We start from the raw sequence: 20320 nt of genomic DNA on the forward strand, positions 1-20320 counted from the left end.
GATTTCTTTTTTATGTGCCTGACGCCGTTTCCTTATAGGGTTGTACAGTTTTCCGATTCTTTATTATTTTATTTCATTTTTTTTGTTTTTTTAGGTTTGATTTTTTATTTTTACCGTACAAAATAATATCACGTAGAGATACATCCGTATATGTATACGTACGTATTAGGTATATGACAACGGATCGGAGACGCACTCGTTGCAGTATATTCTTATACACGGAATCTAACGGGTGTAAGAAGAGCGTCGGTACGCCCGTGAAGGGATGGTAAGAAAAAGGAAAAAAGACGAAGGAAGGGGGGAAAAAAAAATGGTAAAAGACAAAAGGAAAAAAGGTGTCGGGGTAGGTATGAGGCGTCGGGACGCCGGTACATCGGGACTTCGGGGTACGTCGGTACGTATAGCCGGCGAAGGATAGGTACACCGTCGTAGGGATGGTGAGCGCGGAGTTGAGTTTCGGCAGCTCCTTGAAATTTACGATCCTTGAGGTGATGGGGTTTCCATGCTGCCTCTACCTAATATCTTTACACGGCTCCTGAATCTTTCGCGGTATCCAACCGTATAGCCGCCACTCTCCACCCCCTTCTACTTTTTTTCTTTACCTCCCCCGCCGCCAACCCGACCCGAGAGGACGACGGCCCGCGCGTCAAGCCCGAAAAAAAAAATAAATAGATAAAATAATATAAAAAATAATACGCGTACGGGCGCTCCTGCAGGTTGTAAGGGAAGAATAACTGAAGAAAATAAAATATCACGAGGGAAACTGACCAAATAATGGGAATGTATAAAAAAAAGAATCAAAATTATGATGTTTTTGCAGGGCGTAGCGAAAAAGAAACCACTTGGGAGAATATCCTGGCAAATTTTCTTGCTTCGTTGAGGATAAAAGAAAGAAGAGAAAACTAAATCAGGTTTTTTCTCCCCTGAAAACAGTTTGCCAGAATTATCAATTTTATGATCGTTTCGAAACGAGCTGGAATTTTTTTTTTCACTCCCCAAGAAGTGAAAAATCGTGGATATTTCGATGGGAAAAATTCGTAGCTCAATTTGAGCAACGGATTCGTGTTCCTGGGGTCGAAATACGTAAGAAAAGTGCCATACAATCAATTTTTAAAAATAAAAAATTCCGGCCGAAATTTGAGATTTTTCCAAGGGGTACCCCTTACGATTTTTTCAAATTTTGACCAAAAATTTTTATTTTTTAAAATTGATCGTATGGCACTTTTCTTACGTATTTTGACCTCGGGAACACGAATTCGTTGTCCAAATTGAGCTACGATTTTTTCCCTTCGAGATATCCTCAAATTTGTACCAAAAAATGCGAAAAAATAGGGATAACTCCGTCATTTTTGAAGATAGATCAATTTTTCTCTCGGATTCGCATTCCTGAGCTCAAATTACATTAAGACAGACCAAAAAATCAATTTTTTATTTTTGCCCCCAAAAAGCTGAAAATTGGCGATAACTCGGTCAATTTTGGAGATAGATCAATTTTTCTTTCAGATTCGGATTCCTGAGGTCAAAATACGCCAGAAAAGTGTAATACAATAAATTTTTAAACTACTTTACTTTTGGCCAAAAAATCGATTTTTTTTTTGGTACTTTAAGAGTAATCTCACGTGTAATCAGCTCCGAAATCCAAATCTGAGAGCCAAAATCATCTACTTATGCAATCGATCGAGTAATCATCAATTATTCGCTGTTGGGAGCAGAAAAATTATAAGACATATCGAGTGGTTTCAGTCGTAGACCCACTTTGCTTCGTCGCATCTATGCATGGAGCGAAATATTCGAATTTCTCGATTCACCAGCGAGCCCGAGCTTATTGTTAGCTGGAGTCAGGTAGCCACGGGCGCGCGGTTTGTTTTGAGGCGTCACCTTCAGGGCTGAGCAGAGGTGACGTCTCACAACAAAGCGCTACGCTGCTGGCTACGCTGACTCCAGCCTAAGCTCGGGTTTGCTGTTAAATCGAGAAATTCGTTCGAATATTTCGCTCCATACATAAATGCGATGAAGCAAAGTGGGTCTACGACTAAAATCACTCGATATGTCTTATGATTTTTCTGCTCCCAACAGCGAATGATTGATGATTACTCAATCGATTGCACGAGTAGATGATTTTGGCTTTCAGATTCGGATTCCTGAGCTGATTATACGTAAGATTACTCTTGAAAAACAAAAAAACAAAATTCGATTTTTGAGCAAAGAATAAATCATTTTTTTAATTGGGTTGAATATGATCGAGTTATCGCCAATTCATCGTTCCAAAATGTGAAAAATCAAGGATATCTCGATGAGATTTATTCCCAACTGATCAACGACTAATTATACCGAAAAAAAAAAGGTTTTCAGCGTTTCTTTTACGTGAAAAACAGTCGTCATAAAATTTCTCTGCGCGATTGATTTGACGAGGAGAAGAAGAAAAAAATGTCTCAATCTTCTCTCATCCCCTCGTTGATTTCGTCGAGTGTTTCCTTATCGCATAATATCCGCTGAACTTCCGGTGCAACGAGTATTCAGGGTGCATGAATCTTTTGTGAAAATTACAAAAGTATATAGACACGTATATATCGTAGTAAAATTTTCAAGCTCGCGGTCGAATTACGCGATCTATGTACAACGGATACCTACATAGAATATACATGATACATAAAATATGTACGTGTATTTTATCGCGAATCTTAATTTAATTAAAATACCTCTTTCTTATTAGCCTCTTTCCACTTCTCTGCGCACCTTTTTCATCCCTCTTCCTTCCACCCCCCCTTCCCTTTATCGTTCCGTCTCTTTTTCCCTCTCTCAACTATACCTAAATTACCGCAAACAATTTCGGCTAATATGAAGATTATCAAGTAATTATTATAAAAGCCTGCCTCAATCAATCACGGAGTGATAACAACGATGGCTATGGCTGATTGGTTACCCATCCACCAGCCAAGGGCTACCTCCGCACATATCTATGTATGTACATGAAAAAAAAACCACACACACACATATATACGTGACACGTATATATACTTTTCGCTTTGTATGTGTTTGGTCTATGCTACGTGTGTATACATACCGTTGTACATATGTACGTATCCACACTTACGTGCTGGTAGGTACCTTCTTCAACCATTTTACCCTATTTTCAGAAGTTTTCTTCCTCTTCTTCGGCCATCCTCCTTCTTCCTCTGCTCTTCCATTTCTTTAGCATGCCGCGCGTTAGCCCGCGGAACGGAACCACGCCCTGCATACATCTATACATACCTATGTACGTACGTAAGTACGTCAAAGTATATGTATGTGCACGAAGGATATATTCCCGTATAGAGGCATGTATAAGCCACTCTAAAGTACATACACGTTAGGCGCGTATGTTGTATGTATTGTATATATATATATATATATGTATTTAGTTATATATATATACAAACATCCGCTGATTATTCCACGCATTCTACTTCGCCCCTTCCTCTCGTCCCTCGCTCTTTACCCTATCAGCATTTGCCCGGCGCATCGTCACTTTGAATTCAAACTGCTGCAGATTCGCTTAGAATTATCATTTCCCACTTGGGTTCAGACGATGACACGCTATCAACGTACACATCCAACGGATCACGCTGCAAGAAAAAAGTAAAATTAATTTTCCTCACTTTTTTTTTCTTCTCATACTCGAATCCACGCTGTGACGATCTATTTCCTATTTCGGCTCAATTTCGCCAACTTATGTCAGTTGATTTCTTGTATCTATTTCACGTTCGTCCAACGCGCGTCATCTTCTTCTCCTTTGCCACCTGTTTCTTCCTAGCTCTTCTTCGCGGCGCAGAGTCCATCTACATCTTCATCTTCGTCATCTCCGTCCCTTTTCTTCTTTTTTTTTTGTTTTTTTGTTTTTCTTTTCGTCGTTGAGTAGCTCTAGCTGGTCCGGGGGAGGCAGGGTATATAATTCGCGTGATCTGGATCTGGATTCAAGATTTGGGATAAACAGTGAGGGCGACGAGGGGCGGGGGAGGGAGGGAGGGGGATGGGGGGTGTCTTGGCGCAGAGAAGCGCGGGTAAAATGACTCACTCTTGCCTCTTCCTTCTCTCATCCCTCTCCTCTCCTTCTATCCTTCTCTATTTCCTCCCCCTTTTCCTCTCACGGTCGCTACACTCGGCTACCGGCTCATTGAGACTCGCGAGATAAGCCCATCGCGCATCGGCGCTGTAGAGACGCGTTGCGATTCCACCCCCAGATAGTCCCTTATGGGTACAGTCGGGATATTTCTCAGGGTGAAATCGGGGCGACGGCGGGAGGGGCTGGAAGAAGAGATTTTGCGTACCGCTTCGAGACTTCGGGACACGTCAACTCACCCGCAATTTTTTCGTTCCTCCTTTTTTCTTCGTTTTCCATTTTTTTTTTTTTTCCATTTTCCAGTTGAAACAAAAAAAAAAAAAAAATACTTTTCGCCCGGTAACTCCACTCCAAACTACCCTTCTTCCATTTTACCACCACCTTCCCCCTCTGCTGCTGCCGAACGCAAGGAATAAAAAAAATAAAAAATAATTCAGATGTACTGCTCGTTGAAAATTTTAGTTTTTTTTTTTTAATTAAGCAACTTTGCCATTTCGACTCGATTTGGATGAAATAAAAAAAATAACGTGTGTACACGTTTCTCTGCATAGGTGTAGATGAATATGTGTGACGTTAGCCGTGGATGAGGGTTACAGAGGGTTGAGGGTGCAACGGGGAGGATTCCTTGCAGAGTTTTATGTATAGTCAAGTATACGTGGTATACGATATACATATATATATATGTTTATGTATTTATATAGATATTTTCTCTATACGCACATAATACAGAGCCACCCCTCTCGGCGGGTTACATCGAAGGGTTTCCATTTCCCTCACCTTTTCGGGGGAATGTGACGACTAGATCCTCGAGAAGATATACCGCGTAGCGTTGCCTGCCTTTCCTTCGAAACTATCTCCACGCTTCAAACCGACCCCCTTCCCCCTTCCCCCTTCTCTTCCTCTTCCCCGCCTCCTTATCACCCCCTCTTCATCCCTAGCGGTAAATACATACAAGCTTATGTAACTGTGTGTATATATACATATATATATATTCACATAGTGTAAACCAAACTAAAGCTCCAAAGGTGGTCCCAGTTTCGTCGGTCCCAGCTATACATTTTACTTGTGTACGAGGCAGTCCCGTCGAACGAGAAGTTGGGTCAGGTGAGGTTAGGCAGGTCGACACCCCTTCTGGCAACCCCAAAGAAATATACACGCTATGTGTCTCCGGTGCGCTCCTTAAACGCGGATAAAATTGTCTCACATTTACAAGATTAGGCTGTTCTCCTCTTCAGCTTTCTTAGACTCCCCTTTCGATCTATACGTACGGGGGAAGGGGCTGAGAAAGCGAGAGAGAGAAAGAGAGGGAGAGAGAGAGGAAACGGGGGATGATGATATTAGACGTCGCTCTTTTATCTATAGCCAACGAAGCTCTTTCCTCTTCTCTCTCGCTACGTTATCTATTTCATTTCCTTCGGATTCAGCCACTCGTTTGAGGGACGATGTTGTAAGGTGGGCGCAGTTTTGACGACCCCTGAAATCCAAAAATCGCACAACGTGGCGGGAAAAGAGGGGGGTGAGGAGGAGAGGAAAATTCACGGCAAACGGAGAGGGCACGAACAATGATTTTGCGAAGCAGAAGAAGAAAAGAAAAAGAAAAAAAAAAAAAAACTTGAAGAAAAGAGAAGTGGAAAAAAATAAAAGCGAAATCAAGTTTGCACAGTGGATTTGCAGTTTCTCTATGAGTTTTCCGTATTACGTTATACGCCCGTATGTATAAGATCGTGAATGCGGACAATCAAGAATATAATTTCCTCAAGCTGTCCGGATATTATATAAATTGAAATTTCTTTTCTCATTATAACTCAACCAAGGAGAAAATCTACTTCTCGTTTCTGTCGTCGTATCTGTCGGCCGTACTTTTATCATTCTCATTCTCGTTTTCTGAAAAAGTTAATCTTTGACAGGTGACACTAAGCTGTATCCGCGCCAGCTCGCGAGTCGACGCGTGCCCCGCGCGCCCTCGACCCCGCGACGCTTCGAAAAATATCGTGCACCTTCACTCGTCTGTATGGAATACTTGTTCATACGTACGCGTATCACGCGAATCGATATATGTATGTGCACTTATACCTCGGGTGATCACCGCGCCGATAAAATTATCCAAAATTGCAAGGATAAGAGAAAAAGGGCGGAAAATTAGTCGCGAATGAAAATCCAGTGATATCCAATTATCCTCCGTACGTACGTTTCGAAACTGCATTTCCCAGTCACGAAACTCCGAGTATCATTGAAACTTTCGTACGACCGGTAAATATACATAAGCTTTTTACGACGTCGACTTAATTTATTATACGTACATAGTCTGTTTCTAATTTTTTCATTTCACTCATTTTCATCAGAATACGGTATAACATCGTTTCTTCTCTTGCTCTCTAATTTTTTTCCTTCTTCTTCTTCTCGTATCTGTATGATATTATTTGAAAAATGAAAAATGAAAAAAAATTAAAAAAAAATAGAAAAGACATAGTAAAAGTACATACGTATATATATATGTATATATAATAACTTGGCATTATACACATATATATGCGAACGTTAAAGTTTTAATTGAATTTTGTCGTCTTATAGGTACTGTATAATTCTACACATAAAATACAAACATACACATATACACATTTCAAGCGCATACATATCTCTACGTACGTTTACGTATGTTTGATAAATTAATTAGAATTTTCTATCGCTCGTCGTTCGATTAATTTTTCGCCACCTAGAATTGGAAGAAAAACGATTTCTTTCGTCGACGTATGTATGTACATCGAAATTAACCGTCTCGCGATCGAAACTGTAACTTCATTTTGCTTTCGTTATAAATTTTTTTGAGTCATAAGCGATCGTTTTCCTTCGTTCTCGTCGTCGTGTAGAGTGTATACACGTGTATATGCGTACGTGTGTACATATATTTTATGTACCCCATGTACCGTATGTGTAGTGTACCTACGCGGAAGCGAAAACGACAGGGATTCACCTCGCTGACAACTTTACTAATTGGAACTACGCGCCCGAGTTGTCATATATGTATTACGTATAATATATATAACTGCACGAAGTGGTGTACATACACACGTGCGTTTACGTACCCCATGTACTATCTGTGTATGTGGAGTTTCATATAACTTTTCATATGCGGCGGTGCAACAATAATTAAATAGAGCATTACAAAAACTAATTTATATACGTATACATATGTATATAATGTAGATTTTATGTACCGACGATTCTTCGCGATGAATGGTGGAGGTAATTTTATCACAGGTATAGAATTTTATTTATTTAGTTACAGATATACCGTTCGCATGGGAGTTCGTCTGATTCGATTACTCGCGCGCGAGGACAAAAGTAAAATCGAATAAAATTAAACGAAAGAATTTTTAGAAATTTTCTATTCTCGTTTACACGTAAAACCGAAAAAATCCGAGTCGAAAATTCGTTCAAAACCGAAAAAAAGAATTACGGACGTCTACCCTTAGTAGGGTAACGTTTCGATTGATTTATAAAAAAAATATATCTCTGCACGGATTTGATTGTGAGTCACGATATTTTATTGCAATTTTTTTTTCTTCTTTCTATTCTTCTTTTACTACGTGTGTTTTTTTTCATTCACATCCTTTTTCTCGTTTTCTGGTCGTTTTCTTTCCTCCTCCTCCTCCTCCTCCTCGTCCTCCTACTTCTTCTTCTCCTTTTTTTTGTTTTTTTCGTTATACTCCTAAATCAGCGATGCGCCAGGACCCCGGTAAGAGATAAGGAAGACATGCCACCGCCGCGAACTGGCCGCGAAACCAGAGAAATCCCAAAAACTTACACGGGGTATTGGTCAGTAGAATTTTAATCGATTCCTAAATAACCACCAACTTCAAAACCAATTTCTCCCCCCAATTTCCTCACGTCCTTTTTCGTTCCAAACACCGATGTACAAAGTACAAAAAAAGCTCAAATTTCCATAACAATTATCAGGAGAAACAGGATCATAAAAATTAAATCAGCTGTACATTTCTTTTCTTTTCATCCTTTTTTTTTCTCGCACCTCACCCTGTGGAATAAAAAACTGCTTTTCCACGGTAAAAAAGCAGCTCGCGATGACCGCAAGCTTTACAAGAAAAAACTAATAAGAAAAAAAAAGCATAAAGGTGCCAGGTCGTGCGGAGAGAAGACATAAGAAGAAGAATGAGGAGCAGAAGAAGAAGAAGAAGAAGATCGCGAGGTACGTTGTACGGGTTCATATTTTCAGAGGCGAGGGGGACGGTTGCGGAAAATTGGGGGCGTCCGGGCCCGGAGGTGAGAAGGGTGAGGTGTGTGTCCCGTCTTGCAAGAAGTTGGAAGATAGTTGGCGGTGTCCAATGTCCGCGGCCGCGCAAATGTACCGCGATGAAATCGCTGACTTATGGGTTCTGACTGGAGGTGCAGGCTATAGAAAGATAGACAAAAAGAAAAGTGAACGCCGGCTAACGCCGCTGGAATGGAACTATAGACGTGTCACATCTAGCCCTACGAATTATGTAACGTTTCGGTCGCTCGTCTAGCCGGGAAAAGTAAACGCAACGCGCGAACTCTCCCCTATTGCCTTAGAGAAAAAAAAACGTGAGCTAGTAAAATCCACGCGCGATTCGTAAGAGTGAAATGAAAAATAAAATTCACGAGTAGGGTACGCGGTGGTACGTGTAACTGTGTAACGACGTATAACAGACCCGATATGAATTCGAACTATCGCTGACTATTTTACATTGTGGATCGCACGTTTGTATAGGTGTGCATATAATGCACGGAGATTTTGCTTGGCGATTAATTTTTACCCCGGCATTGTGCGGCAAAAGCTTTGGGGCGGCTGGGAGGGGGGGAAAGGGGGGATATCAGGGAACGGTTACTCTTCCACACTGATGCAGTGAAGCTCGGTACTATCCGGCATTTTCATTGTCATTGGCAAACAAATCTCAATAGCGTAGTAATAAAGGTATTTCCCTTCCCTCCGTCCCTTTTCACTTACATTTCTACCCCTCGCTGCCTGTTACGTATGTACGTACGAACGTGCATTTTCACGGCACATCTGACGGTAGCCTGTGTACACCAACGTGTACGCACACGTACGTCTTGTACACATACAGATGGTGTCATATCGGCGAAGCAAATCTGAAAAAGAGTAAAAAATGAAAAAAACCGAAGGGAAATAGAAGAAGAAAAAAACAAAAAGAAAGAAAGAAAGAAAGGAGAAAAAAAAAAAATTATCCATATCCTCTATGCACACAGGGTGTCTGCAGCTTGTCTATTCAATTCCAACGTGATCGCGAAATGTGCAAACGTCGTCAAACGAAACGTCTGCTAATTCGTTCTTTTTTTTTTTTTTTTACCACTTCCTTTCTTTTTTTCGTTAATTTTTTTCTTCCCCTCTTTTATTCTTGTCTCTCTATCCGCTATATTTTTCCCCCCGTGTAATGATCAAATTTGAATGAAAAAAATTGTTACGTATTTCAAAAAATTCCTCCAAACGGCTTTCGGAAAGCGATGTCTTTTTTTTCAATCCCTCAAGTGCATTTTTTTTTTTTCTATAGGACTCCAACGTTTTCGAATACCAACGTGAGCCGGAAAAAATGCACACGCTTTTGGAACGTGTTTTTTTCCCTTCTTTTTCTCAATCCACCCCCGAAACGTTTGAAAACGGTGTAAATTGTTTCGAGGGACGAGAAAACATCCGTTCGGTCCAGCGTCCCCTTTAAATACCCGTACGCCGGGGGGCGAAAGTCAAACTCTGCATTTCTCCAAGGGTATGATACGCTCGGTGCAGATTCGACTTTAGTGAATTCGTTGTCCTCTTTTCCTTCTCTTGGATTTCACCCGCCCATTTTTCGCAAACGAATTCGCACCCGTGCCCGGGAGTATAAATAGAGTAAAGATGAAAATTATTTTATTCCATCATTCTCAGCCACCGTATCCTCGTACGTAGGAGTAACGTTAGAACCTTCTCCGCGAAACAACCCTTCGGCGATATCCCCATTGAGCAATGTTTAATATAATCTAGCGAATTTGCTGTGTGCAATGTGGTGTGTTTTCTGCAGCCCCCTCGGATATTAATATCCGTGTACAGTGTACATATATGTAGTATGTATATAACAACGAGAAACTACACATACCACAAAGACTAAGAATAAGAAGAAGAAAATCTGAGATCGGAGAACGAAGGGGGGTGGAGGAGGGAAGAGAGGGTGAGTCGTGGGCCGGAGGGACAGGGATGGTCACGTAACCGTATAGCCGGGGGGTGCAATACTTCTCGTTCGTTGTTTGTCGCTGATCGTTTTCGCCATGGAATTGTTCTAGGTATGGGTGTCCAGAATTTTCGTCCCGTCCACAGGGGTAACGCCGGTTGTATTATAGTCGCCGAATTCGCGCGCGGTATCTCCGGAATGAGAATCGTCTTCGGAATCGTTATTATTTTCTCATACACAACGCGAGTTTATTCTCCTTTTCACTGCTCTCGTCAAAAACGAAAAGGCAAAAAGGGGGAAAAAAAAATAGAATTCATCCCAAAACGATTCACTATCTAGTCTCGAGCCATTGTTTAGACGGTTCTGAGGATTCCCGAGGCACCAGACGACTTCTTATTGTCATTGTTTTTCGATTTTACCTTTTGGTTTACGGAGAGGGAAACGGTTTTGTCTCACCAAAATTTCGATTAAGATGGTCGACGAAATTGTACTCTTCTCAAACTTTTTACCTCTTTCCATCTCATTTTTTCTTTTTCTTTTAGTTTCTTCGCCGTTTTTCTGTTTCTATTTTCGAAGTACAGGTAGAAGTATTCTCCATGAGTACGGTATATTTGAAATGCTGTCTCGCAATTTTCCACCTGAAACAATTTTGTATTTGTTAAAACAAAAAAAAATAATCCTATAATGGAAATCAAAAAAGCCCGTTTACAACTTTCGAAAATAATACAAAATACGTATTTTCGAATAACAAACCGGTGGGTGGTTTTTTTTCTATTCAAAATTTCTTTCTTCCCCTTTTTTTTTATCATCGCATCAATTTTCCGAGATTCAAATCAACGCGATATTCGAGTAACTGAAAAAAAAAAAAAAAAAAAAAACCGAATCAAAATAAAAATAGGGTCGGGATACCCTGAGATTTATTGAAAATTTTCGCGAAAGAAAATCCAAAAAAAGTTGAACGATGGTCGAGATATTAAATATTACGTTGCGCGGTGCGCACCGCTCGCGTCTGACCTAACCGGCCGCTTACTACTTGCTCGCCGTCCCTCGCGCGGCGCTTACTACTTAAAATCGACCGACTCGAATAGCATGGCGAAAAAATTGAAAAAATTCGATTTCGGGCTGCAGTTTCTTCACCTCATCGATTGTAACTTTGTTTCTTCGTTTTGTCTTCCTCACTTTTACAACTTCATCATCCATTTCCCGGACATACCTGTACGTACAATCGTAATTATTGTATGAAATTTGAAATTCTTCATCATTTCGGAAAGGGACAAAACCGGATATAAAAACAAGATGGCGAGGTGAAAGGAAAGTGGGGTGAGAAGAAGGAGAGCAAAGAAGAAAGGGGGAAGGTGGGGAATACATCCTTTGCGGGATATCTCGTGTAAAAGAGCTTATTAGAAAAGATGGTACAATTAAGAAACTTTTTTCGATTTCTTCCCTCGGGAAGATCCTGCCGTACGGCGAACGGCGCCGAGATGTCCCCGGGTATATCTGTGTGTATTATACTTTTTGAAGAGTTAATTTATTTCCGGTAATCAACAAATTTCGAGGATCGGAAAGATACGAGGCTCGCCACAGTTTCGGTATAAATTTTTTCTTCCTTCTTTGAAGCTTGTATTCCTAAAAAAAAAACAAAAAACAAATGGATTAAAAAAAATTACGTACACGCGTACGTCACGTATGGGCATATATTAAATTTTCGTAATTTATAGGTCTGGTAATCAAAGAGGAGTTGAAAGAAAAATCGTGAAAAAATTGAAAAACAATGGAGAGGAAAATGAAGAAATTAATGAACGCTCTTTTCGTCCGCATGTACGCTACGGGTATATGAAATCCCGGTTTTACACCGTTTCGCTTGTACCCGTATGTCCACGGTTTACGTGAAGAATTTCTAGAAAACTTTGACGTGTTCGCGTTATCGTACGTATACCGTATACATGTATATCCACATGTAATAGGAGTACATATACACGATGCGTGTGGGTATTATAATATTTCATACAAACCCCGGGTAGGTATTGTAAAAGAGTTGGAAGAATACAGTGGAGTGTAAGAACCCTCTGGGGTAAAAAAAAAAAAAAAAAAAAAAAAAAAAAAAATAGCGGGTGTAGTAAACGCGTTTCATTTTATCTAACCTTAACTGTGCATGAATAGTACATGTACAAACCACCTTAATATTTCTTCGCCACATCCACAACAAGTTTTCATTTTAAAACTCTGGAATGAACTTTCGGATATTTTATCCTCCATGTACATCCACGCGAACGTATATATAATACAGATATATATATGCATATACCATCTGGAAATTCTCCATTGTGTGTGCTCTAAACATTTGTACATATCATGATCGTATAAACTCGGCAACTTTTATGTGTTGTAAATACATATGCATATTATTTGCATTAAACGAAGAACGAACAACAGAGCGAAAAAAAAAAAAAAAAAGAGAAGGGAAAATAATCAAAGAAAATGCATCTACAGGCACTTTACTATGCACGTAACATGGGATATGGAATTATAGGCGCACATGATGTACATGGGCAAGTTACGTGTATACGTACGTACACGCGTATAACGTGGGGGTGGAGGTCCTGCCGTAATGGCAGCAATTTCAGGGACGTAAAATACAAACGAATCACGTGGCAGGTACGTAACACGTGTTCGGCCGTCAATCGGAGGTGGGTTGCGGGGTGTGAAATTCTCGGGAATGTTAAGGGTTGCCATATGCCGCTTGTCGCAATTTTCGAATTGCCTAAAGAAAATAATGTATAATATATCCTTTTCAAATATCCCCATATATTTTACCCCTATTTTTTACATCTTTCCTTATTCTTCTCATTCTTTTTTCTCCACTTCCATTCCGCCCGATTTTCTTTATCCATTTTTTCTACCGCAGCTGCGAAAACCAACGCATTTTCAAAATTCAACCCCTTAGCGCAGTAATTGTGAATTTTTTCAAAATCGAAGATGACGAACTTGTGTTCGAAGATGAAGGTGATTCTCGCTTTCCTGTGGCAGAAGAGAAAAAAAAAAAAAAAAAAAGGGAGAGGAAAAAAGGAGAGGAGAAGAAACTAAGATCGCGATCATCCTTCCCGCGTGCAGTGGAGGTTGCTGACCGCGTGTGTAGCTTCCCGAGAAATAGAGGAGAGAGAGAGAAAAAGAGGAAAAAAAAGGGGAGGGGGAGGAGCAGAGGAAGCGAGAGGATGGAAAAACGGTATAAGGATATATCCTCGCTGGGATAGGATCAGACGATGCGTAGAGAAACGAGCCCGATCCACCTTGTCTTATACCTCCAGACTCTCCTTCTCTGGATACACTTTTACACGCATCCTCGTATTCCCGAAAACGTCGAATCCCGTGTACGTTAGATGACCAGATTGATGGAAAAGTGCTTATACACGTATTCCAAGTACGCCGATACACGCCGGTGGTCATCCCTTATTTTTCCACCCGCGTCTTTCGCTGGTCAGTGAGGAAAAATGTTCTCGCGAAAAAAGCAACGAGAACAAACCAGACGAAGTATAACAACGCGGGATTTTTCTCTCCTCCTCCTCTCCATGTTCCTTCTGTTATTATTATCACGGGGGTATCTTCTTTTTTCCACTTTGGGGGGGAGGGGGAGGGCGGCTAGTCTCATTCGTTTTCATTCTCTCTCATTTTCCATGGCGACGCGAGACGCGGCGTACCCTCGACGTCTACGCGGTAGCCTGACGTAGTCAATTTTCCCCCTGACACCCGCCCATTTCCCAACGTCATTGAAGTTTGTATCTGGCGCACATGACGCACATGGCGTTTGCTACCTACTACCCACCGTCGTATACTCGTCGTCGTCGTAGTCGTCGTAGTCGTCGTCGTCGTCGTAGTCGTAGTCGTGTATCCAGGTTGAGTTAGTGACGGGAGGGCTGTCGCCGTATGTGCCAGCTGTTTCACTACTAGCCGAGTAGTAGTAGCCAGGGGTCCTGGCCCCCCGTCCACCGGTTTCTTCTTCCCCGCCCCTTCGTGGGGGGGGTGGGGTGGGGTGGGGTGGGTTTTCCCAACCACCCCAAAGCCGCCCCCGCCGCCCCCGTGTGCTCGCTAACCTGAGCTTTAACAATCTTGTATGACGCGAGGAGCTGGGCGAGGAAAAGCAGGAGAAAAGGAGGGATGTTCGGGCTTGGCGAGAGTACGGGCGGGGTGTAAAATGGGGATGAGATGTCGCGAAGGGGGTAAAAAGGGGGTGGTAAAAGCTGGAGGACAAGGAGAACGAGCGGGAGGACCTTTGCTCGTGAGTCCCAGCTGTGCCTCCACCTCGGCATATCATCGAAATATTATTTCCACGAATTTTAAGTTTGACGGTTCTCATCTTTTTCCAGACTAACTGGAACGAGGAAAAAAAAATGGACGAATCGAAAATAGAAAGAATAAAAAAAAGACCTCGCGCAATTGGAAGCCTGATACAATTTTCCATGTGTTTATCATTGTTATCTGTTACGTTTTTTACTTCGTATATACATAAGTACTGGGGTATATGAATACATTACGTCGTATGTGCATAAATTTTCTCCTTTTTAATTTCTTCTATCGGTCCACGCCCCTGCTATCGAACGTACGAAACCGATTTTCAAACTTTATTCATTTATTTAGATTTATTTATTCATAATGTTCCACGTCTGCTACCTTTTCATTTTCTGCTCGCGACAAACGTGCGTCGCGATCAACGAATTTGGAAACGGAGAGAAAAAAATCAGAAGAAAATAAAAGGAAATCAAAAAGACAGAAGAGAAAACAAATCGAACGATGTAAAAAAACAATTCGTACACCGTATTCGTCGGCTTTACCGTTAAATTTTCCTGTTTTTCAAATTCTTTCCATCTATTTGTATTTCAAATGTTTTTCGGATCTTTTTTTTATTCTTTTCATTAAATTTTTTTTCTCCACCGTGACCGAGACCGATCGCCCGGACAAAGGGATAGAAACGTTTTGGCAACGAATTAAATACGAAACGATTCCCCCCACCCCCAACCTCCGCTCCCCTCTGCCCCTTTACTTCCTACGGACTCAGATTCGTTTTAATAAACCCGAAAACTTCAAAGACTTTTCTCAGCCTCCTCGTTGGTCGTTGCCACGAATTTTTTTTTTATCATTTCATTTATCCTTTTTTTTTTTTCTTCTTTGTTGTCGTTTTCTTCTTTTTTGCTATTTTTTCATCCTTCGTTTTTTATTTGCAAAGAGATATAGAGACGTACATCTAGATATTTTTTAAGGGGGTTGCAGGTCCAGGTTCGGCTGGGGTGGTTCGTTTCTTTTTTAAAGCGATTTAAAAAGGATGACGGATAGGGCGAGTAGGTATATAAGCGATCCGACCGACCCATCTCCCCATACGATCCTGCCGCGTGCGGGAAAAGAAGGCGGAGAATTTCACCTGAGATTTCCAGGCTCAAGATCTCACAAGCCACCCCCTCTTCGACCCAACCCTTTAAGTTCTCATCTTTTACCTCTTTTCTTACCTTCTTTCTTTCTCTAGGTTTTTTTTTTCTGTTTTGTTTTTTTTTCTCTCTGTCTCTTGACACGTTCGCATTATAACGTAACTCGATCTCCGAGTGTTTCGCAAACATATTAGGCAATAACGCAATCTAATTAAAATTTAGGGGCGGTTCCGGTGGTCGCAATTTTTCGCAAAAATAGAGAAAAAAAGAAAATGATAAGAAAACAGAGATCAAGGGCACATCGCTCGCACGAACAATCAATCACCTGCACCTCCTCGATCCTGACCATTTCACCTAATCCTCCTCGATCGTTCCATCCAATCCGTTTGACGTGTATTACATTTTTTTTTTTTTAGTTAAATGAAAATTTTCACGCCTTCTCGAAAATGAGGAGAATGAATGAATGAGAAGACAATCCAGCCGAACGATTCGAAGGAGAGAGAGCCGATATGAGATAAAATTGTAAAACGGGAGGCAACGAACGCCCAGTAATACGGTGTGGTTTAAAATATACGTCCCCGTGGGGTTCCGGCCGCTTCCTCGCTCATGAACTGTCTTTTATTCCCCATGCAATACGGACTTTCATCCGTGATAACGTTGAACGTTCGCCGCCGTTGCATTTCCGTAGCTTTGTACCACCTCATATTTATACGCTGAGCTCAACACACGTCACCGCTGTTCCGTTCTTGTTGTTCGTCACTCGTGCGTACGATCGTATACAACCGCGAACGAATGTGAATTCATACAACGAATGTTACAACGTTTTTATCATCAGAACGCGGTAAACAGTTTCCAACACCTCTTGAACATCCCTACGACTCTTCCGAATCCGATATACACTTATTCCCAATTTTCTTTCTTCAATCGTCCCCTGAATTTGAAAAAAGAGAAAAAACGGTTTCAACGATTTTTCCAGCTTCTCGATGTCAATTTTTAATTTTTCCAATTCTTTTTTCGTCTCACCGAAATTTGGCTGGCGAAAAACGTGACTAAAAAACCGATGGGGGGGTATGAAACCCCGAAAATTCCGCGTGTAAGTCTCCGAGGACCGTGAAAGAATTTAACAAAAATTGCAGCGTACACGCGTGAGCCGGCTGTAGTACATACTCGCACGTGTACGTACACGTACTCGCATGCGTGTACGTAGATATATAATGTACATTATTATACGTAGCGTCGCGTAACACGTAGGAACAATATACACGCTCGTACATAGGAAAACGCCATTTTCACAACGCGCGCAACCCCGCGTAACAAAACTAGTTAGCGCGAGCGGATACATATATGTAAACGGCTGATACATAGGCCCCCCCCTGCTCGCTCTCGTACCTACGTATTGTATAATTATTATTGGTGTTACCTTCGTTCTTGTTATTGTAATAATTATTATTTTTATCCGCGGCCGGTTGGAGAGCAGGGGGAAGGGAGGGGGGAGGGGCCGTTTTGTAACCGGAAATAGAATTCTTTTCAAATGACTTTTACGTAATTACAAAGAAGGACAATCGTCCTCGGATATTTTAATTTTTATAATCAGGTGTTACGACCGCCGTAATAATTAACCCCCTTTTCTTCTCCTCATTAACGTCGCAGAGCTGATTATTCGCCGACTCGGAATTTTTCTCTGCTGTCATCCCCCGAGGATAACGGCTGTACAACCTCGCGTCCGAGCGAAACAATAGCGATTCAAAGGACATTCTCGTTTTCCATTCGATTCGATTTCCGTCCACGCGCCCCGGCGTTGGAGAGCGTCTCGAAGTGGGCGTCGCTGTGCAAGACGAGGAGCTTTTTTTTTCACCCGCATGACCCCGAGCACGTAGGGAGGGAGCTTGTAGAAACGAGGGGGGGATGAATTCTCCCGGTTTCTATTTCTACGAATGGATCCTTTTTTTTTTTTCTCGAGCAACGCAGCCTCTCTTTCTTATTTCGTTTTTTCTCTCGCCTTCTCTTATACTTACGACACTGCTTCGCTTTATTTCCCATTTATTCTCCTCTTCCGTTGTCTTTTACGGCGGGATAAGTTGACAAGATTGAAAATGAAAGTATAAGACTCGCGTGACTCGCGAACCTCCGGGTACGCGCCTTTTTTTCCTCCCCTCTACTTCTCGTTCCCGATTTTTCCGAGCTTTCGCTCCTCACTCTCGTTCCCACCTCGTCTACTTCATATATCTGAAAAATTGCCAACACTGGACGAATGCAATAACGCTCTACCGTACATATCTATTTACAAAATACATAGGTACGGAACGTTCATGTACAGTGTGTATTTTCATTGCGATACTGCGTCGGGTCTCAGAATTTTTGAAACGCGCCTTTCCCATCGTACTTAGAACGTAACGTAAAACCCACCCCCTTTATCACCCCCTGCGACGAAGACGTCGTCTCTTCTTCGATTTTTTTTTCTTCTTCTTCTCCTAATTATAGTCCATCCAATTTGGCTCGCGATACTCTCGGCTCAACCCTTCAATTTTCAAAATTCTCGATCTCCAACGACCATCGAAAAATTCAACCAATCATTTCTTCCTCTTTTCCCACAGATTTTCCTCAACGATTCTACGATCGAAATTAAAAAATCTTCGGAAAGAACAAGAACATGAAAAAGAAAATTTCTCGTAATGTAGATGAATTGATTTCCTTGGGTTGATGTTTGGATAAAAAAATAAAAAGAGAACGAGAAAAACCTGATCCCGAGCTTTTTTTGTTTTTTCTCCATAATTTCTTCAACCCTTTTCTATTTCGTCTGTGGAAAATAAAAAAAAAAAAACACTCGTCCAAAGGCAGAGTTCGGGTGTTCGTGTACATCAGCGCATATGATATTTCTCTCGAAAGTAAAGAGATTTCGTGTGTAAAATCTACGCAGATATACGGATCGGTTTTCTTACACAGCCAAAAAAATCGCATCCCTTATCACGTGGACGTTTACGTGCCCCACGTACGTGTATGGTATACATATGTATATAAACTCGTGACACGTGTGCACATACCTGTACGCGATGCAAACGTATGTATAGGGTAGTATGTACGGTCGGTACCTCCTTGCAAGGACGTTGTACGGTCTATACGTGTAATATATTGGCGCCGCATTGTACCTGGCTTTATCTATCTATATATTAAAGTTTTATGTCCTTCGGTGTACAGCTATATGTTTTTCAAAGAAGAAGAAGAAGAAGAAGACCGAGCGCCGAAGGAAAGAAGGGAAGGAAAATAGGTAAATAGAAAAAACGGATGAAGGGAGGAAAAAGCTGGAGGATTCTGGATCGGAAGAGGGTTTCGAGGAAGCTCCCGTTCCGCGAACTCTTACCTATAATATAATACAGGGGGTATAACGTAACGCGATACACGCGCCACATGTATCTACTTACATGTACGTATCCTTCGCGTTACACGTGAACACATACACGTGTGTACGTAATATACATATTTGTGTATAAAACAAATGATAAATCCGAAAAGAGGCAACGAAACAGAAAACAAAAAAAAATAAAAAATAACGTACATATTTCACCCCCATGCGGACGTTCTTTCTTTTTCTATTTTTTTTTTTCCCGACCCCCCCCCCCCGGCATCGAAAGTGTATCCATGAGTATCCACCTACCCACCATGTACAAGATATAAGTACATATGTACGCGTTCTCTACTAGATGTAGCATAATATTGGGCATCGAGAGTTCATGCCAGCTGCATCAAACTTGCAGTTTGTTTGGCAAGCTAACCTGGCGCCATGTTGCGGTAGTTCGCGTGCCTGCATTTCGCTTGTTGATATTTTATCCGATAGATTATCTCCCCCCTCCCCCCTTCCCCCAATTCCTCATCCCCCAAATTTTTCAAACTCGTTTCAACCCCCAAAAGTTTGAAGACTTTCATTCGCGAATCGGTACCTCGAGAATGAGACGCGAGAGAAGAGAAAGCAAAAAAATTTGATTCGAGAAAATCGTCGAAGGATCTTTCTCCAAAACGAGTGATAAAAATATTCAACCCCTCGGAGAGTTTGGAAAAAATTAAAAAAAAATAAAAAAACGAAGAAGGACGATCCGTCGTTAAAATCTGATTTTTCGTTCTTCGGTTTCTTCGGATCTCCGGACGAATGGAAAACACGCCGCGAAATTCGTCTGTATCATTTTCGTCTCACCGATCGATGTCGATATTCCGAGAGCTGGTCTTCATTGTTTTTTTAAAAATTAAACGTACTACGGCTACGTATTTTATCCTTCGAAAGCGCGGTGTAGGGGTAGCGTGATTAAATCAGGTCGTCGTTGGTCTTCTTCGCGCGCGGAGGTTTTCGAGTATTACTTACACACGTACGCCAGTCGGTGTACGTGTGTAAAACACATACCTTATATACCATAGAGATTTTGGAGCCTGCGCCGGGCGGAGTTTGTATGTACGTGTCCTATATACACAAGCTAGGGTATACACAGTCATAGGGAGCACGGGAAGATGTGCGGTATAGGTATAGCGGGTTTTGTACGTGGAACGTAACGGTGAGAGAGGTGAGAGAGCTTGCGAGAGTTTCCGAAGCAGCTCCTGCAGAGCTTTTCCTCCTCCGATGTTCA

General features: G+C 41.6%; 1 protein-coding gene across 3 annotated transcripts; it reads right to left on the reverse strand.

Annotated features, from left to right (window-relative positions):
• Positions 1–4984: 4984 nt before the first annotated feature.
• LOC105691746 lies at positions 4985–20273 on the reverse strand. Of its 3 annotated transcripts, none has more exons than XR_007278820.1 (4): positions 20101–20273; positions 17726–17926; positions 9084–10934; positions 4985–5573 (listed from the first exon to the last, which is right to left on the reverse strand). XR_007278820.1 is itself a non-coding variant. In XM_048656419.1 (4 exons), the coding sequence occupies exons 1-4, from the start codon at positions 20110–20112 to the stop codon at positions 5456–5458; spliced, it is 402 nt and encodes a 133-aa protein (XP_048512376.1). In that variant the 5' UTR covers positions 20113–20273; the 3' UTR covers positions 4985–5455. The 3 variants fall into 3 exon arrangements, 1 of the variants encoding a protein (XP_048512376.1); XR_007278819.1 differs by having other exon boundaries at positions 17726–17936; XM_048656419.1 differs by lacking the exon at positions 17726–17926 and having other exon boundaries at positions 9084–9226; positions 10806–10934.
• Between the last annotated feature and the right edge of the window lie 47 nt (positions 20274–20320).

The sequence above is a fragment of the Athalia rosae genome, chromosome 6, assembly GCF_917208135.1.
Source record: "Athalia rosae chromosome 6, iyAthRosa1.1, whole genome shotgun sequence".
Taxonomy (NCBI): domain Eukaryota; kingdom Metazoa; phylum Arthropoda; class Insecta; order Hymenoptera; family Athaliidae; genus Athalia; species Athalia rosae.

Excerpts from the sequence above, each read along its gene's own strand:
- LOC105691746 (XM_048656419.1), bottom strand. Across the intron at positions 9,227-10,805 it reads AAAAAATGAGATGGAAAGAG|ATTTGCTTCGCCGATATGAC; the intron begins GTAAAAAGTTTG and ends ACTCTTTTTCAG. Across the intron at positions 5,574-9,083 it reads AGGCAGCGAGGGGTAGAAAT|GGGTCGTCAAAACTGCGCCC; the intron begins GTAAGTGAAAAG and ends TTTGGATTTCAG.